The 27,756-nt window shown below is 41.2% G+C and overlaps 1 protein-coding gene across 4 annotated transcripts in view; it reads right to left on the reverse strand.

Annotated features, from left to right (window-relative positions):
* PTPRR (protein tyrosine phosphatase receptor type R) overlaps positions 1-27,756 on the reverse strand; it is a 240,569-nt gene that overhangs the window by 71,563 nt on the left and 141,250 nt on the right. For all 4 annotated transcript variants that reach the window (XM_047742546.1, XM_047742548.1, XM_047742549.1 and 1 more), the window contains 2 exons: positions 27,631-27,741; positions 17,335-17,597 (listed from right to left, as the gene is read on the reverse strand). In XM_047742546.1, the coding sequence (XP_047598502.1) occupies positions 17,335-17,597; positions 27,631-27,741 (374 nt within the window). The remainder of the gene's footprint in view (positions 1-17,334; positions 17,598-27,630; positions 27,742-27,756) is intronic.

Raw genomic sequence — 27,756 nt, forward strand, 5'->3', positions numbered from 1 at the left:
AGAGAGCATGAACCAGGGGAGGAGCAGAGGGAGAAGCAGGCTCCTCACAGAGCAGGAGCTTGATGCGGGGCTCGATCCCAGGACCCTGAGACCATGCATGACCTGAGACCCAAGGCAGACACTTAATGGACTGAGCCACCCAGGTGCCCTGAACAGTAATTCTATCACAGTGGGTGCATGTTTGGTGCAACACAACTCTATTTGCTTCCAGTGTGGATTCTGAAAGGTTACTTCTTTTTGCTTAATTCAGCCGCTCACAAATACTCACAAAGCATCAGCTATGTGGAAGCCCATATAAACTGAAGATACTGACAAATTAAACAGCAATTTGCCCTTTGGTAATTTGCCTTTTATTTTTATTTGCCTCTAAAAAAAGTTGAACAAGCCTCCAGAGGATTGTGGCAAGTTGCTGAGGAATAATGAAACAGAGGAGAAAAATGTTTGCAAAATCTACTTTTTTTTTTTTTTTTTTTACCACCAGCCTAGTGGTTATGAGTGGATTATGGGGCCAAGACTGCCCAGGTTCACATTCAGGTTAGGCCTCTTAAGACCGCGATCTTGGGCAGAGGACACAGCCTGAGTGCACATCGGTTTTGTCATCTGTAAGATGGGGACGCAACTAGTATGCTTGCTTCATTAGCTCATTGTGAGGATTAATTGAGATAATAGATGTAAAACACCCGGGCCAGTGTTTGGCACCTGGTAAGGGCCATGTAACTCTGAACCGGCATTATTCACAGCTTTACTGTGACGGCCGCTCTCAAGACACCTTCAGTACTGCTCCTGCAAAGACCATGGCTTCCTCTGCAGTTATGGCTTGTGTGATTATGGATTTCCGTTATCGTTATTGCTGCCCCAAGCCCAGCGGTTCCCACGGCTCCCACTCCTGTTAGAGCCACGGTCTTGTTCCCGTACTTCTTGCCATCAGAGCTGTCACTGTCATCACCAATTACTGGAAGTACGGTGTTTGGTGAGTGTGTGTGTGTATAAGGCCTCACAAAATATTAGTGAGGGTTATCTCTGGGGGTCAGATGGCCTGTGACATAATGCCTATGTTTTTGTCTTGGGCTAAATATGTTTTCGAAAGGAGAGCCTGGGTGGCTTAGTCAGTTGAGCGTCTGCCTTCAGTTCAGGTCGTGATCTGGAGTTCAGATCGAGTCCGCTGTCAGGCTCCCTGCTCAGTGGGGAGTCTCCTCTTTCAGCCCTTCACACTGCTTGTGCTCTCTCTCTCTCTCCTCTCACAAATAAGTAAATAGAATCTTTTTAAAATGATAAAAATATATGCTTTTGAAGTTTCCATGATAAAGAATGTGTTATTTGAGGGCACCTAGGTGGCTCAGTACGTTAAGAGTCTGCCTTGGGCTCAGGACCTGATCTCAGGGTCCTGGGATCAAGCCCCATGTCAGGGCTCCCTGCTCAGAGGGGAGTCTGCTTCTCCTCTCCCCTCTGTCCTCCACCCTGCTCGTGTTCTCCTCTTTCCTGACCTTGCTCTCAAATAAGTAAATAAAATATTTTTTAAAAAAAGAAAGAACATATTATTTGTATAGTTCACTGTATAGTTCATTATTTGCATAGTTCTTTGACAAAAATTTAGGAGTGCCTGGGTGGCTCAGTCAGTCAAGCGTCTGACTCTTGATTACAGCTCAGGTCATGATCTCATGAGTCATGAGTTTGAGCCCCGTGTTGGGCTCCACGCTGGGTGTGGCAGCCTACTTGAGAATCTCCCTCTCTCTCTCTCTTAAAAAAAAAAATTGACAACATTGATAAGGCTGGAGAAACATTGAGGTCTCATATTTTACCTATATTTGGTATTGCCTCCTGGCCAATACTCCCTTACTGAGAAAGGAAGGGTTATAGGAGGCCCCCTTCTCTGCGCTCAGAAGGCATCTTATAGATCACCTGATTTTTTTTTCTTTAAGATTTGATTTATTTATTTGACAGAGAGAGACAAAGTGAGAGAAGGAACATAAGCAGGAGTCATGGGAGAGGGAGAAGCAGGCTTCCTGCTGAGCAGAGAACCTGATGTGGGGCTTGATCTGAGCCCAAGGCAGACGCTTATCAACTGAGCCAACCAGGCACCCCTAGAGATCACCCTATGAAGACAGAGGACCACATGCTGCCTTTTATTTGTTTTCTATGCACTAAGATCACATAAGGCATTTAGTCCCTGACTTATTTCACTGTTATTTTTATCTCGTGTCAAACCTTTCCTCATTTGTCTCTATGTTTAAGAAGAAATATTTTTGATAAGAGAAGAGATCTTTTGTGTATTTTAGCCAAGCTATTCCCAGGAGAATGCCCTTGGGCTGGCCCATAGCTCAGTTCTGAACAATTATCCTGACATTATCCTGAGAACAATCCCCACAAGTTCTACCGAGAATAAATAAAGCACAATGGAGTAAAATTATCCTCCAAACTAGGAAAAGCAGTTATATTTTAGTCAGGAAATCTAAGGCTTTTCAACGTACTATGTGCTTATGCTCTGTCACTAAAGAATTAAGTGGGAAAAAAAATTCAGATTCCCCCAGTTATTGATCTAGGGATTGAATATTGAAAAAAATGCACCCAGAGCCAACTTGGGTGAGTTTGTATGCACTGATAACTGTCCTTGCAGGACAAATGGTTTTAACAGGATTGAGAAAATAGAAGGAAAGAGTGGAAAAGCATTCAGAGTAGGTGATTGTTTTTAGAATAGTGATGAAGTAACCCTTAATCTATTTACTGTTCCTCTAACTGTCCTGACACTTTTTTTTTTTAAGATTTTATTTATTTATTTGACAGTGATCACAAGTAGGCAGAGAGGCAGGTAGAGAGAGAGGAGGAAGCAGGCTCTCCGTTAAGCAGAGAGCCCAATGCGGGGCTCCATCCCAGCAGCCTGGGATCATGACCTGAGCCGAAGGCATAGGCTTTAACACACTGAGCTACCCAGGTGCCCCCTGACACTTTATTTTTTTATTAGGTTCAGTTACCCAGCATATAGTACATCATAAGTTTTTGTTATAGTGTTCACTGATTCATTAGTTGCGTATAATACCCAGTGTTCATCCCAATACGTCCCCTCCTTAATACCTATCACCCTGTTACCCTCTCCTCCCACCATCCCTTTTCTGTAACCCTCAGTTTGTTTCCTGGAGTCCAGGGTCTTTCATGGTTTGTCTCCCTCTCTGATTTCTTCCCATTCCATTCATCCTGACACTTTAAATGTTAAAGGATTAAATATCTGATTTTATGAGACAGAGGGGCCAAATGATGACTTTATTTCTAGACTATTTGTCAAAGTTTGGGGATGAGTGGGTTCACTCTCAGATCTCCAGCACAGCTCCTGTTAAAGGCAAACTCAACAAGTTTGTCTCTCTTTGCCAGGAGAAAGCCTTTCTAATGCCCGTATAGGCCTACATGGGATGCTCATAATCAAATAATATTGCTTCTTATGTAGACTCATATCACAGAAGGGTCATGACGAGGTGATGTTTGCAACCTAACTTCATGGGAGATTGTCCAGGAGCCCCAAGCTAAAACCCAGTAAAGAATGATTCTTTCCCCTGCCCCCTTTCCTTCTCCTCCTCCTCATCTTCCTTTTCCATATGCTTAATCTTTTTGCTTATACTTCAGTCAACTTAATTCAAGAAAATTTCATCAAAAAAATCCAATTCAATGCAATAAGTATCTATCAGACACCTACTGTAAGCAAGACATTTTAAGGGAAAAATCAGGTTTCAAAATTTGTGTAGAAATGTAAGGGCCGGGCACCTGGGTGGCTCAGTTGGTTAAGTGACTGCCTTCTGCTCAGGTAATGATCCTGGAGTCCTGGGATCGAGTCCCACATAAGACTCCCTGCTCTTCAGGGAGTCTGCTTCTCCTGCTGACCTCTCTCCTCTCATGCGCGCTCTCTCTGTCTCTCAAATTAAAAAAAAAAAAAAAAAAAAGAAAGAAATGTAAGGGCCTACAAATTTACATACAGTGGTTGATAGCTGGGGGTCTAGAGGCAGACCCCTATATCCCTTCCATGGCTCCCATGGTCAGTTAGGTGTCCCTGAGTCAGTGACATACCCTCTTGATTAACTTCTAAGCATAAATAGTAGGTAACACATCGAAGTTACTCTGTAAAGAATTACACAAGAAAAACTGATAAAAGTATTTCTAAGAGAAGTTATCAGACACTTTTTTTCTGTGATTAGGTGTTCCAAATGGCCAATGAAAAACTGTATCTGAGAGTAAGCAATGGCTTTTCTAGGAAATTACTTTTGGATTTATATTTGTGATAAACAGCCCCAGGAAACCCTAAAGATGTCTCAGATCCACTGAGGGGAATTAGAGGTGGTGTAGCTACTTCACTGAGTCAGGGCAGTGGAACCGTACTGGAACAGTCTCATGGAGAATGCTTCCAAACAGCACAACGGATGTATTCTACACAAAACTGCCGAAGCCTGAGGAAGACACCTGTGCCCAAACAGAAGGAGACCCCAATTCCCCCTCAGGCCTCTGAGTCTATCTAGGGAGGTTTCTCGTGAGCAAGCTTATCCGAGGAAACAACTGTGGTCTCAAAATTCTTTTCAGGGAGGCCTGGGTGGCTCAGTCGGTTAGGCATCTGCCTTCCACTGAGGTCATGATCCCACGAACCTACAATTGAGCAGAGGGCAGGGGCCCTCTGCTCAACGTGGAGTCTGCTTCTCCCTCTCCCTCTTCCCCCTGCTCATAGGTGCACTCTCCCTCTCTTAAGTAAATAAAATTTAAAAAACAAAACACAAAAAACAAAAAAACTCTTTTCAAAATTGGGGGTTCCTGATTAAGAAAGAAAAAAAAAAAAAACCCTGCAAGACCAATAGCAGAACGAGGGCATGGAGACTTGTGCTCACGGAAGAGTATGAGAAGGGTAGGCCCCACCAGCCCAGCTCCCACCCCCACCTCCCCCCCCAACAAGGCCTCGTGCGGACACAGGTGAAAACCACTGATCTAGATCTAAATGTGAAATAATCTAGAGCTGGCGACCAATCGATTACAACGCTTTGCCTGAATAACCCAGTGCTGACCGATGGTTCCCAGAGGATCTACAGTTGTCAACAAGTTGGTTAACGTTGTCTCAGTTCCTTCATTAGTAACACGCAAAGGGGTTGTCTTCCAGCGCCCGCATCTTGTGATCCTAATAATTTTAGTAATAAATCCATCCCCAGAAACCCTGTGCTCAGGAAGCAGGGAAGAGCGGTAGGAGTGAAAAGGGAAAGGGATTTTCGACAGTCATTGGAAGAGTTTTCAGCTTTGCAATTGACAAGTGGTTTCGTCCAGCAGGGGGCGTGCCCGCTGCTTTGGCCTCCAGGGCAGAATTATAGGAGCATCCCTGGGACGTGGGCCAGGACCACTCACATTGTGGTTTTCAAATGCAAGTAATTTAAATATAGAAATATAAAAGATAGTAATTTAAGTATATTTGAACATCGACAGACAGTTAAATATAAAACTATGTTAGATTATATGCATGAATTTAAATACATGCATATATTTAAAATCATATGTACATAGATATGTATCTATCATGTGTATAGATCTAGACATACATATTTATATATGTATCTATCGCCTCAACTCTTCCCCAGAGCTACTGAGGCTAAATTTTTGTTTGACTCGAGAATATTTCCTATCTAGAAATTCTATCTAGATGGGGGAGGGAGGAAGTTCTATCCAGAAATGTTTCTATCTATAAGAAGGTTTAGAAATGTTACAAAATTTCCCTAGGGGAGTCAGATCTGAAGTTAGGTCTAGGGGCCACTGCTCAAAGTTTCCTCTCAACTCTAAAATGTTGCATGACTGACTTTTCAGGAAGCCCCTCGTTCTAATATATGACCACCACCTGCTTCCTGATTCTACCCATGCCCATCACGACCACTGCCACCAACACTGAGTGGGAATGAAGGAAGGAATTAAGTATTTATTAAGGTCTAATGTGCTCCAGGCACCTTGATAGGCAATAAGAATACCAACGGTGTTAAGATATCCTTCTCACAAGGAGTCTACAGTTTAATTTACTGAATTACACAGTTTAGCCTTCTAAAGAATAATAACGATTTAGGGGGAAAAAAAAGTGTGGGGTCATGTTTAAGCCATGTTTGTTTGATTGTTTTTATTATTTTACTTATTATTAGTATTTTTAGGATCTTGACATTCTAATGCCACTTGATTTTGTGCCTCTCCTCCCACCCCTAAGGGGATGAAAGCACTGAATGACATGTACCAATTAAACATACTCTAGGGAGACTCTTATTGACACCATATTAAAGATTTCATGAGACACTCTCCCCACTGTAGATTTTACTGGTGTCTCTGTAGAGGATGAAAAGCCAAACTCGAGAATTTCTGTCACACACAGAGGCCTAGGTTTTCACTTTTAAAACATACTGTTGTTTCAGGGCACCCCCTACAGGTCATATCTAGTAGGACACATTTAAATTAGAAATTAGAAATCTTTGGGCTCACCACTTCTTAAATATGTCCCTCATTGCTCTCTCAAGGATTTCACATTTAATAGAGGTTAATTATTCCAATAATATCTCTGTGTATATGCTTCCAAAATATCTATGAGCCAAGCTCTTAGACTCAATCTGCCCAAATAACAAAACATGTGAGATCTCTCTCCCCAGACCTGGTATATGTGTTGTGCTTGATTGCTTACACTCTGATTCTCAGCAATTGAACTGGAAGTACACTCACTCTACTCTGAACTTCTCTAATACCGAGGCCCTTCTCTTGCACAGTTTTTAGCTAGAACAGGACCTGTTTCTATTAATTATTTTCCTATTCATTGCCGCCTCCAATACATTAACACTTCATGACTGATGAGGACAGAGTGGGCAATAAAATGCTTTTAAAGTTGACATAATACACTATAGAGCTGGTTTAAAGTGAAAAAATACTCTTGTCCACAAAATGGTGATGAAATATCAAGCCGTTATTGCTGCAGTCAAGACTATAAAGATTACCTGTATAAAGAAGTTGGATGGAAGAATTTCCCAGCTGTAAAAGTTTCATGAGTATTTTTTTTAAAAGACTGAAATTTCAAAATCCAGTTAGCAAAGTAAAGACAAGAATAAGGACAGTTACCCCATATAAATCTCTACAGGATATTTGAAGATGAAGTTCTTGCTTCACCTGGAAAAATCTGCAATCTTGTTATTTGAGATCTCTGTTTAGATTACTTTATAGATATAAGATCATTCGACTGCATGATTTTTTCATGCCCGAGAGTCTTGATGCATACCGTGCTGTAATAACAGGTTCAGGATAGAATCTCTTTAATTTTACAAGACTTATATATTAAGCCAAGCAGACTTTCAAACTCATTGGTCACACAACGGGGTTGGAGAAATGAAGCACCCAGGAATGAAATGGCAAGTGAGAAGTTTTCCACGTCCTGGGACTTTCTAGAACTAAATGGACATTTCAGAGCTGAAACAGATGAGTAAAGCTAACTCTGATGAGTAAGGCTAACTTTGTATTATTCAGCCAGTATTTAAGAACCCTTATTATATGTGTGGAACTAGGAAGCAAGGAAACAGATAAATGAGTTCTTAGGAGATTTGACTTGTATGAGGTGTGTGTGTGTGTGTGTGTGTGTGTGTAAGAGAGAAGGAGAGAGAAGGCATTTGTGGAGTCTGAGAAGTGTTGGAGAGGTGGTGTGAAGGTAGTTTATTCCCAGGGGTCTTGTTTATTTCTATGGATGAGATGGGGAAAAGGAATTTAAGGAGAGCAGTGCAAATTTGGAAAGATTGCATGGGGCAATGAGAACGAGTTGAGAAAAGCAACAGATTTCTGAGCAGTGTGTCAAGCAACCCTTGGATACTTGGCTAAGTCTCCACCTTTGAAGTATATTCTTTCAAGCTATGGTAGGTCTTTGCCATGCTTTTATTTATTTATTTTTTATTATTTTTGAAGGATTATTTATTTATTTATTTATCTGACACAGAGAGAGAGATCACAAGTAGTCAGAGAGAGAGAGGGGGAAGCAGGCTCCCTGCTGAGCAGAGAGCCCAATGCGGGGCTCAATCCCAGGACCATGACCTGAGCTGAAGGCAGAGGCTTAACCCACGAAGCCAGCCAGGCGCCCCTTTGCCGTACTTTTAATCTATTCACTGTCACAGGCCCTTTAGCACATCATCATTCCTACGATCATTATTGATTAAAGTGGATTTAAAATTCCACTTTGTTTTTCAGAATCCTTAGGTAGACTAAGGATTCTATCAGGAGAAGAAGATTCTTCTGTGAATGGGGGTTTAGTCACAAAATGCTACTGTAGAAATAAAAAGGCAATGGCAAATAAAACACAACAAGAATAAAACTAATCATCCAGGAAACTATATTCAGAGCAGGGCAAGAAGGGTTGTTATAAGCTCTCCTCAGTGGCGCGGGGTGATAGAGAGGATGTGCAGGGAGAGGAGCTCCGACTCCTCCCTCATGGTGGTTAACGAGGCAACCACCAGCACCAGACACTCATATCTGTAGGGTGAGGGGGAGATGATGGGGATCATCTGTTTCGCTTTGTTTTTGAAGTAATTCTTTCCATAAAATTAACCTAATTTTAAGGACTTATTCCTTTGTTTCTTATTGAAATGTAACAAATATTCATAGCAATAGGTAGTACGTGTCAGGCATGGTGCTAGAGACAAGAGAGAAAAGGAGGGGGAAGGAGGAGTGGGGCAGGCAAGATGGCGGGGCTGGGAAAAGGGAGAGATATTGAGCCTCACATTAAATCTCTGAGTTAGAATAAAAATTAGCTCCTGAGTAAAAGGATTTATATATTATAATACACCTTAGGCAATATTAATTTCATTTGACCCATGGTCTTTAAAATTACTTGTGGATTGAATGAGAAATGAAAATGATTGGACGTTAAGCATTGTTAGAATGCACATGGCTTTCAAATGAAAGTGTTCATGGCAATTTGTTATTTCTCAAGTTACAGCTCTTTCATCACTACACTGAGACCGTTTTCGAAAGTACCTGCCAAACAAGGTTATGCTTCACCTGCCAGAGAGGACATTACAAGTCATTTTGGAATCTATCTACCTATTTGTAACAGAAACAAGAACCACCCTCTTGACACTGGCTAATAATGGCCTCAACGCGCAGTTCTCCTCTAGAGGGCACTATTTGCACACACTACAATAGCCTTCATCCAGGCCCGCTTCAGAATATACGGGAGAACAGAGCCCTCTCACTGTGTTTAAATTACATCCAGATAATCACGAGGCATTATGGAATGGAAATGACATTTTAACGTTTGTGATATACGTCCAGGTAAAAACAAAAACAAAAACAAACAAAAACCCCCCAAATCCATCAGTTGAAAAATAATTTTGCTGCAGTCACCTGCTGGGGGTGACGTGTGATTATTCACCGTTATGCTCTAGAGGTCATGTATCAATAGCTGGGAAAATATGATGGTAACAGAGCGGAGCATCGCTGCAGAGGAAAACAATGTTCCAGCGTCCAGAAAATGCACAGAGCAGAACCGTGAGCTGTAGCTTTATGACACATTTCAAAGAATTCCAAAGGTGATTTGTCTGCCAGCAAGGTTATATAAAAAAAAAAAATCCCCTGATACAATAACGAAAATTCAGAGCTGGTCTCTCTCAAAATAGGAGGCAAAACGTACGCTGGGAATCATCTGTACCTGCCCTGATTAAAATGCTTCTACAAAAAAGGCCATTTTGCCTAATTCTGTCAACCTGTACATCCAGACCTGGAACATAGTCCCCTAGCAAAAACTTGTAATCTCATTTGAAAAAGCCCCGCATTTAGGACTCTCCACAGGAAAATTCTCATTTGGTTGTGGGTGGAGGAATTATCAAGCCTCAAAACATTATAGGAACGACCTTTTCTTTAGGGGCAGGACAAGGGAGAATTCTACAGAAATGCTAACATTACGCAGCTAAGGGAAATAAGCCTAATTTGCTCTAAAAACAGGTCAGAGCTTACAGAATGGCTCTAAGAGTTCCCAGAAAAGAACTGGACTTTGCCCCCCGTCGTGGGAGTGGAAATAGAAATCACCTACCAAAGCAGGAAGCCAGGGTCCAGGATCAGATCTGGAAGTTAATGGGTGCTGTGTTTAAAGGTGGGTGGGGATAACAATGCTGAGAAGACTTTCCTGCTTCAATCTCAGGACGCAGGAGCCTGGGTCATGGGTATCTAGTGGAAGACACAGAGAGGAGGACCCAGTGGGACTTAAACAGTTGTTACTCCACCAGGGGCCACCCGGGGCTCAGACACTTCAGTCTGCTTGGAGAGAAGCTAGGTCTTTGCTTGCCAACAAGTGGTGGCTAATTTTTACCTTTTATAGGCAGAACTCTATTTTAAAGATTTATTTATTTGAGAGAGAGCACGCATGTGCGTGTGCGTGCATGTGCACACACACACACACCCGTGTGCAGGGGCTGGGGGAGGGAGAGAGGAAGAAGGAGGGAGAGTCTTAAGGTGACTCCATGCTGGGTGCTGACTGGACCTGGGGCTTGATCTCACCATCCTGAGATGAGGACCCTGAACTGAAACCAAGCGTCAAATGCTTGACTGACTGTACCACCCAGGTGCCCCCCAACTCTACTACTTTCAATTCCTTCAAAATAGATCTCGGCTTCTGTTCTTCTCACCCTGGGGGGTTTCCTCTGTCATTTCTCTCATTCACCACGATCACCTTTTGTCTCATGACTTGCCATTAATTTGGGGGCAGATTAAAAACTCCTCCTTCCATTTTCTTAATCCTGGTGTTTGGTTTGTTTGTTTTAATAAGGAAAACTTTTTTTTCTTAAAGATTTTATTTATTTATTTGAGAGAGAGAGAGAGAATGAGAGAGGATGAGAGGGGAGAGGTCAGAGGGAGAAGCAGACTCCCCACTGAGGAAGGAGCCCGATGCGGGACTCTGATCCCGGGACTCCAGGATCATGACCTGAGCCGAAGGCAGCTGCTTAACCAACTGAGCCACCCAGGCGCCCTAATAAGGAACACTTGAAAGTTTTTTTTCCTAACCCTTCAGAACCCTGACACACCTCCATAAAAATGCAACCATTGTCTACCTTCCAAATAAAGAGGAAAGAGTTTGATGTTCCCTGTAAGCAAAGGACTTGTGCCTATTTCCAAGGCCTCCCCAACTCTGGACATTCCCATAAAATACTTTAAAAAGGTGTGGTAATCAAAAATAAGGGAAGCTTAAAATTCTATCAACTGTGTCCGCTAAGAAGAGGTAGAACACAACGGTCACGTGAAGATTTATGTCGGATATCGACCCGGCGTCTGGAAACAACTGGATGGAGGAAAGGCCTAGACAGGCAGTGAGCTAGACTGGCAGTGAGACAGATCTCCACTTGACAAGTTTTAAATCCACTTCACAACATAGAATTTTACTTGTTTAGAATCTGAAAGCCAAGCATGAAATTTGCTAAGGCAATCAGTGTGACACTCCATAATAGACCTACTTAGTAAATACATTGATTTGTAATCTATTTTTTCCTTATTTTCTGTAGAATATGGGGATATTCTACACCACACGCACTCCAGTATAGTACTTATATAGTACTACAGCCTCTGGAGCCAAATTGCTTGGGCTCAAATTCTATTTGTCACTCTCACAAGCCCAGTCACTTATTATTATGTTATGTGGGCAGTAACTTAAACTCTCTGAGCATCCATTCCTCACTCTAAAGGGGGATAATAAGTCCCTTGTGAGGATTAAATGAGATCATGCATGTAAAGGGCCCATAAGCATTACTGAGTTGTTGTTTCGATTGAAGTTGCTTGGAACTAAATTTGGATTGACTTCTAAATGGTTGCTTGTTATGGGTTACATTACGATTCCCATATTGTCAGGCTGAAAACATGAGTCGTGGGTCATAGCGTTTGGTGGTGTTGGGTCATAGGTTCCATCAGAACGACTGGTATCTATCAGAGGAGGCTGTTTGGTCTGAGTATCCTGGGAAAGATCAAGGAAACCTGGAACGTAAACCCAGCTTTGCTGTAACTAGTGTTGTCACCTTTGGCCAGTGTAGTAATGTGGTTGGTGCCCCACCCAGATCACCTTGGCCAGGCTGCACCCCACCCACTCCCCTCCCCCACTGCTGCAAGTAAGGGCTGTGAACGGCACACACAGGTGCCACTTCTCTGGAGAATCACTTTGGCCGATGGGAGTAGCCCAGGCCAGATGTGCCTACAAAGTTATGCTTCTGCCATCCCTGGGGTGGCCTGAAGCCAGTGCTTGACTGACATGGGGTACAGGTGCCCACCCTGTTTGCTTCAAGGGGCAACAACTGTTCATGAGCTGCCACTCATGTTTCAGGGTTCCGGGTGTGAACAGGCTGAGATCAGCTGAAACCACCTCGTTGCTTGGCTTCTTTTCCCCTGCTCTGCCTCCCCTACTTTCCTTTAGGCTTCTCCTGAGAGCACCCTCACAATAAATCACATGGACAAGATTCCTTGTCTCAGGCTATGCTGTTCTCCCCTGAGACCAAAAAGGGAAGATTCTGGGTCTCCATTTCCCTAGACAGAAAGTGAGGGAGTTGACTCCATTTTCCACTGATGGGTCTTGCATGAATACAGATTTTAATTTCCAGAGTATTTTTGTGTACTTTATATTCTGATATTCAGCTGTATCTATTCTATACGCTTTCCTTTTCTTATATGTCCCAAAGAGAGATTAGTTGAGAAGCTATTAGGTATCTTCTAAGTCAAAATTTCTGCGCACTGAAGTGTTTCTCCATTACGGAGAGCAGGGGACAGAAACTGGAACATTCCATCTTGTCTGGAGGAAATTATAGTAAACAAAACTTTTAGTTTAGGTGTAGAAGACTCAATATTTTCTTGGTCAGGCCCATGTTTTCATTGCCTCCACTACAACAGAATCTTTTTAGCTTTGATAGAAATCTCTCAGGTTCAGCCTTTAAAAAAAAAACCTTTAAAAATCATACATCTGGGTGTTACATTATCATTTGCACAATATTTATGGACCCAAATAAACCATATTAAGATACAATTTCAGGGAAGTTAGAGAATGTTTATTCACTGGCTACTGAAAACCCTTGTGGGCCTGTGGAGACCTCCGTTGTGAGACAATCTCCATTGATGCCATATATTTCCTAGCCCATTAACTGAGCGCGAGTGAGAGTGCCCTGTCACAGGGAGACACCCTTTCTAGACAGTTCCTTCACTGTCCTTGCTCACTTTTACTCCTAAAGAAAAAATCAAATGAGGAAATAATGTGAATCTCCCTGTCCGCCTGTGAATTTCTTTTCCATAAAACTGGCTGTTGTACAGTAGCCTAGAGGGGAAATTTGCAGGAATTCACATTTAGAAGTTCTCTGTTTTCCCAATGAAAGAAAATGTATCATTCTAGGGTCTGAATGTGATCTTTGGTTTACTGGACATTTGGAACCCGGCTACAGTTTCCTTGAGAGCAACAAGCAGGAAATCTGAGGAGGACAGGGATGGGCCAAGAGATGAGGAATAGGAGCTAGCCATGGCCTCCTGCTGTGCCAGCCGCGTGACACACGTTGTCTAGCTTAACGGTCTCAAGAGCTGCGCAAGGCACCTGCTGCTGTCCTTGTCACAGATGAACAAACAAGGTCCAAGTTTTACATGCAGTGGGTGTGGGGCAGGCCTCTGGAAGTATCTCTTCAATTCACAGACTCACCATGGGAAAGGAACTCATCTGTTAGATGAGGGTAGATTTGATCAGATACTGATAGTTGTCAAATTACATTAGATGGTCAAATTTATAAATACAGATTTATAAATAGGATGAAAAAAACCATAAGTCAGTTGACAGTTTAAAAAATTTGTGAAAAAATAAAATAAAATAAATATTTGTGATATCAAATGGCAGGCTCAACTTTGTCATTTCAGTAAAAAAAAAAAAAAAAAAGTTTCCACTTTCCCAAGTTCAGAAATGTAACCGACCTAGTATAGGATTGTGGAATGGGATCACAGAACAAAACAAAAAGAACAGTAGATTTCCTTTTCCTTCTCACAGACAATATGCATTTTTTATTGATTCTTAATTTTATGGTGTCCTTTGAAAAAAGGCAGAACAGATATAGATATTACCAAACCTATTTCCTACATTGTGAAAACTACACAACAAAGGACTTGATTAACATGTTCAATCACTTGGTGAATTTCCAAAGTAATATTAACACAGAGACTCAGCTCTGTGGTTTATCGTAAGCTATTTTTTCTTACTGAAGTCTCTTAAGAAATACAGGCACTCTCCAGAACCAAATGCATATTGATTAATTAAACCCATAATTTTCTAGTGTTTACAATGTACCAGGGTCACAAGAACCATGGAAGATACGGGAGGGTCTTTAAAGCTGGTGAAGGGATAGGATAAACTACTTGAAAACCAGTTTTAGTCCCTTTCTGAGTTATTCTTTAATGAAACTCACTGCTGGGGAGGGGTACATGTGAGAATTCACAGGTGTGAAGAATCCCTGTGGGTACAGATAAATGTCACGGTCGACGGTAGGAGGTAAGTTTTGTTTGGGATTTGGAGACTAGAGATAGTTGAAGGAGAGAGAATAGGGACCAAGTGAACAAAGACACAGATGTAACCATGAACCCAGAACCCTGGAGAACAGACTGGATGGAATGGAAGGTTTGTTTTGGGGGGTAGTGGCAAACGTATTTGGAAAGAAGGATCAGGGACCAATAGTACAGGCCCTCTGAGGCCCAGCAAGGTGCTCTGTGCTTAAGCCTATAGACACAGGGATTTTTACACAGCAGAGTCATTGAATGCAAACAATGTTATAGCAAGATAAATCTGAAGAGTGGGGGCGCCTGGGTGGCTCAGTGGGTTAAGCCGCTGCCTTCGGCTCAGGTCATGATCTCAGGGTCCTGGGATCGAGCCCCGCGTCGGGCTCTCTGCTCGGCAGGGAGCCTGCTTCCTCCTCTCTCTCTGCCTGCCTCTCTGCCTGCTTGTGATCTCTCTCTGTCAAATAAATAAATAAAATCTTTAAAAAAAAAAATCTGAAGAGTGTACAGTCTGATGGAAGGAGAGGAGAGGATTAGATCAGGCAGAGAAGAGGAAATAAAATCATCTATGCGAAATATGGAACGCATGCTAATCCTGGTACCATTCTTATAATCTCTGCATTAGCAAAGAGGGCACAGTTGAAAAAAAGAGAAGGAAAACTGATGGGGTAAGTTATCAGGGTTGAGAGGGAATGACCTGGAGCCTTTGTGGACAGAGCAGTTTCTCTTCCTCTGAGATGGGAAGGAAGTGGGAGGCGAGGGGTGGGGATCCAGGAAAGTTTATGGACCAGATGGCAAGGAGGCTATCTGACCCTGATTACACACTTGGCTTTGCTGGAGTCCCCCGTGTGGACCATAAAGATGAGTAAGATGCCATCTCCGTACTCTCCTTTCTCAAACAATCACTTCCCTGAAATGAATAAGGAGATACTTGAACTTAGGCTTTTGAAATTCAAACATGCCCAGAAGCAGCCTACGAAAGGCAAGATTCTGGCAATAGGCACCCCTTAGAGGATTTAACCACTGGCCTTCCGAATTGGCGGTGTTGATGGTAATAAAATTTAGTCTGACTTCTAGGTAGTTTTATTATCATCTTTAAATCATCTACAGAAAATGACCATCTTATCGCTTTCATCTGAGCAGATCTCTTCGAACACCCTGCCCTCGGTACACCACCAACGCCCAGACACCTGCTTTGAGGTTTTCTTTGAAACAAACATCAGTGTGTAAAACTAATTTGGGTGACAAAAGCAAAAGAGCCTGAAGGAAGCAAAGGAGTCAAGTTTAACCCCTTCATATCACAGATGAGGAAAATGAGGCTCAGATAGAATGACTCACGTGAAGCCACTCAATTCAGCAACGGCAAAGCTGTGTCTGGATCCCAGTTCTCCGGACCCCATGCTTAGCCTCAGGGAGAAAGCTCCATCTCATCTACAGCCCAAACAGCAACGTAGCCGTACCTAGCTAAGAAAATGGTACCACATGGATCCATTCAGAAACCAACTAGTATTTGGGAGGAGGAGGAAGAAAATTTGATTGCTCTCCATTTTTCTTCTTTTACGGAGTCAGAATGTTCTCCCTTTACAGGACTTTGGAGATCACTGCAACAGTATCTTTCTTTTTTACTTTATTCACTGTTTTTTGACAATGCTTACTAAAAATCTCAACGCGCACCGTGGTCTTCTGAACTTATATTTTCTGAAGGAATGTGGTGTGCGTGTGTGTGTGTATGTGTGCGTGCATGTGTTATAGGAAATATAATAAAAATTTAGAGATGTGACCTGAAAACCTAAGGCAGCAAAAGAACAGTGAAACAAAATGAAGATACAGGAAAATAAGAGGAGAATGAACCTGGGAGTGTACCTCAAGAGCCTCTCACTTCCCCCACTACCCTGGCATGCAATGCTGGATATAATATCAATCATATTTTAAATATAAACAGGAAGCTTCTTATTTTAAGAAACATCATGGGGAAGATTTACTTAATATTTTGGGGAAGTAAAGAATTAGCACCTCTTTTATGTGTCTTGCATATCCTGGTTTTCAAATGTTGGTTTTGCTTTATTTATTTAATTTTAAAATTTTTTAAAAGATTTATTTACTTATTTTAGAGAGTGAGAGCATGAGTTGGGGGAGTGGCCGGAGGAGAGAGAGAATCCTCAAGCAGACTTGCCGCTGAGGGCAGACCCCAACACAGGGCTCAATTCCAGGATCCTAAGATCACGACCTGAGCTGAATTCAAGAGTCATATGCTCAACTGACTGAGCCACCTAGACACCCCAGGTTGGCTTTGCTTTAAATGAGAATGTCAGTATAAGTATATCACAAAGACAATAAAAACAAAGTCATGGATCTCGAGGTATTTACTATTCATTTCCTTAAAGGAGATAGGAGGCAAACTTGAAAAAAAATTGATTTGTGACATTGATGGATCCTACCTTACCCCAAACAATATGGACTTTGTCAGGAAATACCCTAAGTTTATTCCTAGTCTTTCTACCTACCAGAGTTTTGAGGACGATTAAAGAAGATAGTATCATATCAGCAGCCCTCAAAATGTACTCAATAAATGATTACAGAAGTTGTCCTGGAGTTAAGATGAATGTGGCTTGGGACTACACGAGCTAGACAGAATCTGATTGAACTAGAAAATTATTGTAACACAGATAGATTCTCTGGGGGGACAAGAAAGACAACTTCCTCCTGCTGTCCATTTGGTGGTGAGCAATTTTACCCAATATGTCAATCATCTTTGCCTCTATCATTTTTAATTGGTGAATATCCTTTAAAAAAAAAAAAGCAACCTGTAGAGGGATACAGAAAAGCTCTTACCTCTCCTGAAGTCCTATGGGCTTCATTTTGAAAGGAGAAGGGCAGACAGAGGTGGTAGCTTTGATCTCAGGAGAGTATCGGCTTTGCGGGTCCACAACCACATTCAGCACCTTGGGGCCTTGCTCGGGCTGGACCATGCTGTTGACGGTCTTTGCCTCAGACTGCGCTGGTTGTAACGCAATGGGCGATAGGTGGATCTCCTGTTTTTTCTCTTTATCTTGTCGCAAGGAGAGCTGAAATCTTTCTTTTAATCTGTAAAGAATCTACAGAAGGAGATATGAAGGCTTGCTTTTTCATGCTGAACAACAACATACAATCTTCTCACCCTAACCCAGAAGACCAACTCAAATGGAGGTTTAACGATCATACACCCAACCAAAGCGTTTTAGAATGATTTCTCAGTTGTGTTGGTATTTCTAGTTATTAACTAAATGTGTCCATGAATCTATTCCTCAAATTAAATTCAAAAGAAAATTTGGCTAATTTTATGAAAGTGCCAGATATCAGTTTGATCACATGCAAGTTTTTATGCAAAATGACTGAAAGGGAAGGCTAATCAAAGGGATAGCCATGAAATACAGGCTTATGACATTTATAGAAAGAGAGATCTACATCCAGTACAACAGGTGAGAAGAAATTCTTGTAAAATATTAATGCAAAAACAGTCATGCTCTAAATTGTAATTTCTTACGTTTACTAGTCATGCATTAACTTGAATATCTGGTAACTTCTTAAAAAAATTAAATTCAGAGCACCTACCAAAGAATAATTTGGATAACCACAATTTTATTTTTTACCTTTTTCCCCTTTTAATTTTTTAAAAGATTGTTATTTATTTATTAAGAGAGAGTGGGGCGGGAGCGGGGCAGAGAAACAGACTCCCTGCTGAACAGGGAGCCGGGCGCAGGGCCTGATCCTAGGATCCCAAGCTCATGACCTGAGCTGAAGGCAGACACTTAACTGATGTGAGCCACCCAGGCATCCCTCCCTTTTTAATTTTTAATGCATGTAGGAAAAAGCAAACATATCACTTCCTCCATTCTCAGAACCTTTTCTAGAATGGCTAATTCAATTGAGAAATGGCAGGATTGTTATTTTTAAACTTTTAAACTTTTATCAGACCGACTTTGCTGGGACGCTCCGCGGACCAAACTGTCAGAGAAAAGCCACTGTAAGTGATAAACCATTAAACGAGAGAGAAGGGAGTCACTCAGAACTATTGTTCAGTGCCCACCTAATGTCACGTATCATGAGAGGTCCAGAGTATTCTGCTCTGAACAAAACAAACTGCACCTTGTACTTATGGAATTAGGGATATGGAATGAAAAAAGGTCTCAGTTAAGGGACGCCTGGATGGCTCTGGCGATTGAGTGGTTGAGCGTCTGCCTTTGGCTCAGATCATGATCTCAGGGTGCTGGGATCGAGTCCTACATCAGGCTCCTTGCTCTGCCTCCCACTTCCCCTGCTTGTGCTCTCTCTGACAAATAAATAAATAAAAATCTTTAGGAAAAAAAAAAAGTTCTCAGTTAAAAAGTATGTCCTTTGAAAGAAGAATAAATGTGAGGAGAAAACAGAGCAGTTTTTGTGACTGAGGAAAAAAATGCGTATTGCAAAAAATGACATGAATTCCAGACCTCGATAAACTGAAGTTCACGTGAATGAAACCGACAGAAAGAACGTTTCAAATGCATAAGGTCTCAGGAAATATGCTACCTGTGTACATTTCCTGAAAAAAAAAAACATGTACTCCAAGTCACAAGAAAGATGACTCAAAGTTAAGAACTGAATAACTACAAATTATGATTGAAAAGGGAGCTTTGGAATTATGTAAAAAGAGGGTGAAACGAAATTTAATTATGTCTCAGGTTATAGTAGCAAGAGGGAAGCTTGAGCAGAGAGAGAAGAAATAGGAGCGATTGTACTAAGTGACCTATAAATTAGGGATACGGAGGGAATTGGAGTTTGAATGGTCACTAAAGGTCCTTCTGACTTAATTATACATTTAAGAAATTGTAGTCTAGCTGAATAATATGGCTTCCCCAAAGCCCACAGTCACACCCACAGTCAGCAGGGACAGACCCAAGCCCTAAGGCAGTTCTGACTGGCAGACCCATGCACTTTCCACCGCCTTATACCTGGATCTTACGTTACCTCTGGTGTTTTCTTTGCCATGCCATGATTCTTAAATACAGACTCTGAAATCACATCTGCTGCAGATATGGTTCTCATCACTGGGGTTCGACACCACCAAATCTATCTTTTGTGGACTGAAAGGTCTCTTAAAGGAAAAGGACTATGCACATAAAAATATAACTAGAAATGCATCTTATGAGTTGAACTGCCAGGAAATGAAAAGGAATCCTTATTGTCTTTTATCAGTTCACTTCCTCATAACCTGGAAACTTTTACACTGGTGGTGTTCATTGACAAAGGTAGGGTAAAGCGAATTCTTAAATTGTTGCAAGCGATGGGTGCTCAAGTTTCCTGTGAGAAATATTACTGCGTAAGGAAAAGAAAAAGACATCTAATATTAAGTGACAAGTCTTCTTACTCTAATTAGACTTTTACAACTATAGGATAGAAAATATTGAAAATAAATATCCTTACCCTGTGCATCATGCCCTAAGGATTGGGAGGTTTTTAATTTACTGCTTCTCTTCAGTTTCTATAACTCTCAAGAGGCGACTGGTCACCAGTCTGCACAAACAAAACCCACCCTAGAACAGTACCCATCAGATAACACACATCTACTAAATTAAAAACGTAATTACGAAAAGATGAAACAACAGAATTTAAGGTGGGAGAGCTTCTTATTATTTTTTGATTTATTACTATTTTTTAAAACATTTGTGTGTCTAAGTAATCTCTACACCCAACGTGGGGCTTGAACTCACGACCCCAAGATCAAGCATCACATGCTCTTCCGACTGAGCCAGCCAGGCGCCCCTAGCTTTTTATTTCTTAATTTCAAGCCACTCATTTTCCTGAATGAGAAGAGAAACAAATACACCTGTACCTTTACAAAAATATCTTTAATAAAAGATACTGCATATGTTATATATTCTAAGTTCTTCACATCTAAATATAATAGGTACATTGGAACATGCGCCTGCCTGTTTACATTTGGGGTCTGCAGAACCATATTTCAGAAACGAAAATGAAAAAGCCAAGGAAATACCAGCCTTCCTGAGAGCTCTTGACAGGTCACTTCTACAGTTTTATTGGTGTGGAATACACTCTAGTCCAGAGTCCTTTACTGCACAGGCTTCTGTTCTTGATGAAGGACCCTTGTCACATAGTTTACAGTCAACCGTTCACTTCATCTCTGGTGATAGGTCAACTTTCTAATCTACGTATGTGTACAAACTATGTGTACAAACTGATAATCTTTAAAATTTTTATTTATTTATTTATTTATTTGACAGAGAGAGATCACAAGCAGACGGAGAGGCAGGCAGAGAGAGAGAGAGAGGGAAGCAGGCTTCTTGCTGAGCAGAGAGCCCGATGTGGGACTCGATCCCAGGACCCTGAGATCATGACCTGAGCCGAAGGCAGCGGCTTAACCCACTGAGCCACCCAGGCGCCCCCAAATTGATAATCTTTAATTAGGGAAAAGCAGAACTGTATAATGCCTACAAGACACTTCAAAAATCCTCGAGAGGGAGACTGGGCCATCTGGTGAAATGTGTAAAGAATTGAAGACACTGTGACAGGCAATGGGACGGTCGTCATGGAGTTAAGTTTTGGGGAGTCATTCTCAACCAGCTGGGCTTTAGCCCTTCGGAGGCATTCGGCAACGTCCGGAGCTGTGTTTGGTAGTCATACTGGCCTGTGTGGTGAGGCGCTATTGGCATCTAGTGGGCAGAGGCTAGAGATGACACCAGATACCCTCCAGTGCCCAGGACAGACCCTCTCCCCTCAGCAGAATCACCCAGCCCCAGACGTCAACAGTGCCACTGCTGAGAAACTGGGATAAGGGCTCTTAAAAATCATCTGGTATAATCTCATTTCACATTTAGACTCAGAACACTCGAATGACTTCTGGAAGGTTAGAAAGAAAGTCTAGAATCCAAGTTTCTTGACTTAATGCCTGTGATCATTCAACTCTACCGTTTCTTCTAAATCCCCACATCCTTCTTCCCAACTCCTTTCTCAAAGCCTCTGGAAAAGTGTGTCAGAGGTTCTTCTCTGTGCAGATCATGGTCTGGAATATAGCACAGACCTATTTCTCTTTGTGAATGCACTGTGTGGCAAAGTTCAACCTAGAAGCTTATGATAGCAAGGGCAAATCAGTAGTTTTGGTTTTACTTTAAGAGCTTGTTTGAATCTCAGGATGCAATAAAGTCATTTGGTCATTAGGGAAAGAAAACCGAAATACTGAACAAGAGAGGAGCTGTAAAAGTCAAACTATACCAAGAGGTAAAAAATAGTAGCAGGGAGAAGAGATCCAGAGGAACACAGAAATGAGAGGAAAGCTACAAAATAAATTCAATAAAGCTCTTGTGCTGCTTATAATTTTCACTTAAAAATCTCAAAAAAAAACCCCAAAACAAACAAATAAGGAAACAAAACAAAACGACAAACAAAAAACCCCCCCAAATCTCATAAGGGTACAACTTAAACTTCTACAGTGTTATATGGCAGGTATATTTCAATTAAAAAAAAAATCTCTTAAGTAGGTAACACAAAAGATGTTTGGGTTAAAATATGTTCCAATTTTAAAATAAAGCCATCAACTAACGGCCCATAGTATTTTCTTTACGGTATTTTACAGTCAGTTCTGGAAGAGTTCATTCTTTCATTTCTTTCAGTTGAGTAGACGTGAGTCAGTCACTACCACATTCTGGAAGCAACACTGCAGGTGCAAAGACAGCACACAACCCTAACTTCTGGGAATTCACAGGCTTCCAGAAGAGAGATGTGGAAAAATTACACCCAGTAAGAGAAAACATGGGCATTTTCATCGTCATTCCTTTTGTGGCCAGAAGCAGATGTTCACAAGACAGAGTGTGAGGACTTCAAGAAACCAGTTTGACTCCTTTATACATGAGATCATGGTAAGGAGCCCAGACTTTTAACCCAGATAGTTCTGGGTTTGAATTTCAACCCTTCTTCTCCCACTCCGCCCAACCCCCATCTCTCGAACCCCCACCCCACTGTATGTTCTTGGTCAAGTCACTTATCCTCTCAGAATCTTGGTCTCCTCATCAGTAAAATTAGGAAACTAAAACACATTAAGTATTAATGCATAGATCCTATAGTTAATCATCCTGCTCTGTATACATAAAATACTTTGCTAAGAGGGTAGATCATATGTTAAGTGTTCTTATCATAATACAAAATAATAGGAAGAAAGAAATGAAGAGAGCAGGACACTTTTGGAGGTGACGGGTGTATCAATGGCATAGATCATAGTGACGATTCCTGGGTGTACACTGATGTCCAAACTCACCAGGTTGCATCCATTAAACCTGTACAGCTTTTTGTACAGCAATCATACCTCAAAAAGTGGTTTAGAAAATACATTCAAGATTTAGCACCAGGCAATAAATGTAGTACCAGCTTCGTACCGGTAAGTGTGCAATAAAGGGAAGACACTAAATCTTATGATTGTTACTATTTTTATTATTATTAAGGGGATTATATTCTAAGCTAAGTGGTTTTATTAGTATAAAAAATTAGTTCAAGACATACATCTACTCTGGAAGATAGTTCTGTAAACAAATCATTCCAGTAGGACTCTATTTCCATTTCCTCCAATCCCTAGGGATTTTATAGAACAAATTAGAAGAGTGTGGCTGTTTATGTTCACCTCTGACATATTCTCACTGGCTGGTACTCGGGCCGTAGCAGGTGTTCTGACATAGGATTTCCTGCCTCCGCTACCAAGACCATGACTAGAAAGACTCTATGCATGTCATATGGGATGGATGGCTCCATGGTCCCAACATGCCAGAACTTTGTTGATCCAAATAACTGTGTTCCTGTATTTTCAAAAATTGCTTTCTGGAAGCAATCTGCGCTGTAGATATCTCTACCTACATCTCATAAATGCCTTTGTACTTCTTAATAAACCTCTAAGCACATTGGAAGGTTTAATTTCAATGATAAATGATGTCCTTTCCTTTGTTGATTGAAGTTTAATAACGATTTCTTCTCAGTAATAAATTTCCTCCACCTAAAATAGACTGAATGGATTGGAAACTGCCCACACATTTTTTTCTTGGAAAATCGTATTTGTCTATTTGTCGCTCCACCCACTCTAGATCCACATTTGAGAGGTGCTAAATAAGTCACACATTTGAAAATGTCATGCACGTCTAATTTTATGCCTGGCAATATACACTTTTTTTTTTTAAAGGAAAGTAAACAATATGCCACATTTCAAAAATTTTGCCAAGCCTTATGTTATTGTTACATAGCACACATAATCCACCATTACAACAATTTACCTATAAAATTTTCATCTTAAAACATTAAAAACCATATGCTTTTCGTTTCTGTGGTATGTAGGAAGGCTGGATGCAAATAATGGCATTTGATCTATCATAAATATAATTACTGCCAGAGGGAAAATTCTGTGCTGTATCTTCTCCTTTGCCATGGAATCAACAAAATTATGGGAAACAGAATTGGAATATTATGTGTTTAAAAACTGATGGTGTAACTATTACCGAGAGAGCCAAGTTAAAAGACTTACTTTAAATCAAGGTCATTATCAAAAACACTTGAACATTTACATAGGTAAACTTTTTTTGGAGAATCACATTTGAAAAGTCCCTAAATGTGAACTGTTGACTTGTCAGTGCTGTAGCTACAACAGATAAACTTAACTTCATCTTAATCCTGTCTAGGTAGCATTTTTCTATCACTATTAATTCCTTCTTGTATGCTGCTGGTTTCTGTGTTACTTCTTAAAGTGACCTTTTCTCAATAAAATTTAAGATTGTGGGGCACTGGGTGGCTCCATCAGTTAAGTGTCTGACTCTTGATTTTGGCTCAGGTCGTGATCTTAGGGTCGTGGGATCAAGCACCAGGTCGGGCCCCATACTCAGGACCAAGTCTGCTTGTCCCTCTCCCTCTACTCCTCCCCCACCTCAAATAAATAAAATAAAATCTTGAAAAAGAATTTAAGGTTGTGTTGGAAAGATATCATTCTATTTCTTTCATTTATTCAGAGCAAATGGAACCCAAATCAAAAGTGTTGCTTCTCTCACGACCCCCACCTCCAACTTGTTCCTCTCCCAAAAAATGGGAGCTCCACCACCCAGGTACTCAGCCAAATAAATGAGGACTCAACCTTAATTTCTTTCTTTCCTTCTCCCTGAGAATCAGTACACAGCAAGTCCTGCGGTTTCCATTTGCAAATAAGTCCCAACCGTTCACTTCTCTCCATCTCCACCCCTATCAGGACCATCTCTCCATCTCCACCGCCATCCCTACTCTGGACCATTATCATCTTTGTCATTAGGCTAACACAGTGGCTTCCTGAAGAGTCCTCCTGCTTCCACACTTCACCTGGTGCTCTGTCTCCAACCACTCTTCACCAGCAGAATACCTGCTCTTGTAAACATACATGTCAAATCACACCAAAACTCTGCTTTACAACTTTCAGCCTGCACCCTTCTTGCCAAACCTGGAGAGACAAGCGTCCTCCCGCCCCAGCTGCTCCACACCCTGGTGTCCTCTGCCTGTGAGGCCCCCTCCCCACATTTTCATGTGTCTCAGGAGTCTCAGAGTGCTCTGTTCCACTCACTCACTATTCTGGTATCTCTTCATGGCACTGAATAATATTTGATTTTAAAAAGAAATGACTAGACTTTGTTTTTTAAGAGCAGTTTTAAGTTTACAGGAAACAGCAGAGAGTACAGAGTTCTCATGTAGCCGCATTCTGCTACTTCCCCAGACAATTTGCCCTATTAACGTTTTGCATGAGTGTGATTACATGTGTTACAACTGATGAGTCAGTATTGATATGTTACAATTAACTGAAGTCCATAGTCTAGAGTAGGGCTCGCTCATTGGGTTACACATTCTACGGGTTTTAACAAATCCGTGGTGTCATGTAGCCATCACTACAGTGTCACACAGAATAGTTTCACTGCCCTGAAACTCTGTGGCTCTCCACTATTCATCCCCTCCCCCATGACCTTTGGCAACCAATGATCTCTTCACTATCTCTGTGGTTTTGCCTTTTCCAGAAGGTCAAATACTTGGAATCACACGTATGTCTGCTATTTGATTTAAAAAAAATACTAAATTATTGTCTGTGTCTGCCTTTGGAGTCTAGGCCCCACAAGAAGAGGGACCCCACCTGTCTTGCGCTCTCCTTGGCCACAGCACCAACCATAGGTCCACAGGGGATCCCCTGCAGGAATCTGTGGACTGAATGAGTGGATGGATCTACTTGCGATCACCTATACTTTTGAAACATTCCTTTCTCGATTTGTTCCAGTAACTTTGGGGCAGACTTATCTAGGTTTCTGACTTTTACATTGGTACTTTGCACTGTTCCCATTCACACTGGGAAAAGAAGAGCTGTTCTCTGGTCTCGAGTGGTTGAGAGTGTGGCCATGACAGCTCCTTTTGCCTCAGGAGACCGATATACGTCCTGTAGGGTTAGCCAGTCATGCTGGAGACATGGGGACTCCTTGAGCTAGAGATGCAGAACTTGGATCATGTCCTACAAGGTAAAATGAAACTCTGCTTTGCCACTTCCCTCCTTGCCTTTGCTCTGCTCAATCTCACCCCTTTCCTGCCTGAACAATCGCTACTTTTAGCACTCTTTACCCCTTTCTACTCTCCTTTTCCTCTCATCTTTTCATCTGTGAAGCAGAAAAACATCCTAAATATGCCTGACAAGAGAGAAAACAGCACTCAAGGTTTCCCGTTTTAAGGAAAAGAAGACCCAAGTATTTTAAAGTGCAATTAACTGTAACAAAAAAACCATACCTTCTAAAGTACTAAAAAATGTCCAGTGGTCTCTGCCACAGTTTCCCTAAAACCTCCAACTTTGTCTCCTTAATTTTTCCCCCTAATCTCCACCATTTAATACACAAAAACTGATTTTCTTACTCAATTCTTAAATTTTCTCATGATTATTGTGTCACAATTTTTAGAAATCTTCTTTCTACAAATCTTCCCATAGAAGACTGATGCCTCTGGATTCATGATGATGGAAGCTTGAGGATGTCCTTACTACTTTCTACATTCAGACTCGAGGAAATATACCCATCATCACCCTATTGAAGGTCTTAATTGTTTTATATCCTTCAAGTTTAGACCTACACAACCTCTGTCTTTCCCAACTAAGCTCTAATCTTTCTAACATAAACCCCTTCCTAGCAGGGGAAGCATAAGTGAACAAAAACCAATAAGACACTTAACAACACTGTTGGCTGTGGAAAGAGTAAGTAATTTGTTGTCTTTGGGGGAACATTTAAAAACTAAGAAGGAATATGTTTGAAAATGTACACAATTAAAAAGAATGTAGCACAAAGGAAAAAACATTAAGATCCATTTGCAAACTTCAAATATTTTAAGTTACATCACAGAATTTTCAAAAGAATAGAAAAATCTTACCAATGTATTTGAAAAGTATCTCTTAACTCATCCAATACCAAAGAGCACTTCCTAGTGTAGTGGGTTTATTCTGGGTTCCTTTTTTTTTTAATTAGAAAAGTACTTTTAAAGGCTACACATTTGTAATTTGTACTTTATAGAGCTATTTGCAGTGTATACTTTTATACTTTTTGTATTCATTTATCTAAAAATTTAGTTGACGGTGAATTATGTGGTTTTTGAGCCTATAATCATCTCATTTTAGTGCATAGAATGTCATAGAATGCTATCCAGGTCTTTTAAAAATAAGGAAATCAACCAGTATTGAAGATATAAACTTGCCCCTAAGACATGTTTCTTTTTCAAATTTTTCCTGAGTTCCATCAAGATGATATAAAAGAAAAAATAAAGTAAGCCCAAAGTGTGCCCATGAGAGTTTATTGACTTTGAGGGCTCTAGGGATCTGGGTAAATCACTTTCTGAAGCTTCATCCCAGGTTGATCAAGTTACTGAAGGCCCCACTGCAATTACAACCTTATTCTGCAGGTCAGAATCCATAATTCCATAGGTTTTCCTTACCTATCACTCTGTTGTCAGAGAAACATCCCCAGTCTACCAGGATAGTAGCTTAGCTTCTGTTCCCCGGCTTTCCAACATTCCTTTGAATGGCAGTGTATCCAATAATACTAAGCAGTGGCTCGGTAAGGGATAAAATATAGAAAGAAGCCCACTTACCATCAAACACGTTACTATAATAACAAAGATGCTGAGAAAAATGACAACAGCATAAAATCCTTCTTTGCTCCAGATTTTGTCCGCTTCGTGCTGCCCTTGTAAAACATTTTTCTTTAAAAGCAAAAC

Source organism: Lutra lutra, chromosome 8 (assembly GCF_902655055.1).
Source record: "Lutra lutra chromosome 8, mLutLut1.2, whole genome shotgun sequence".
Lineage (NCBI taxonomy): Eukaryota > Metazoa > Chordata > Mammalia > Carnivora > Mustelidae > Lutra > Lutra lutra.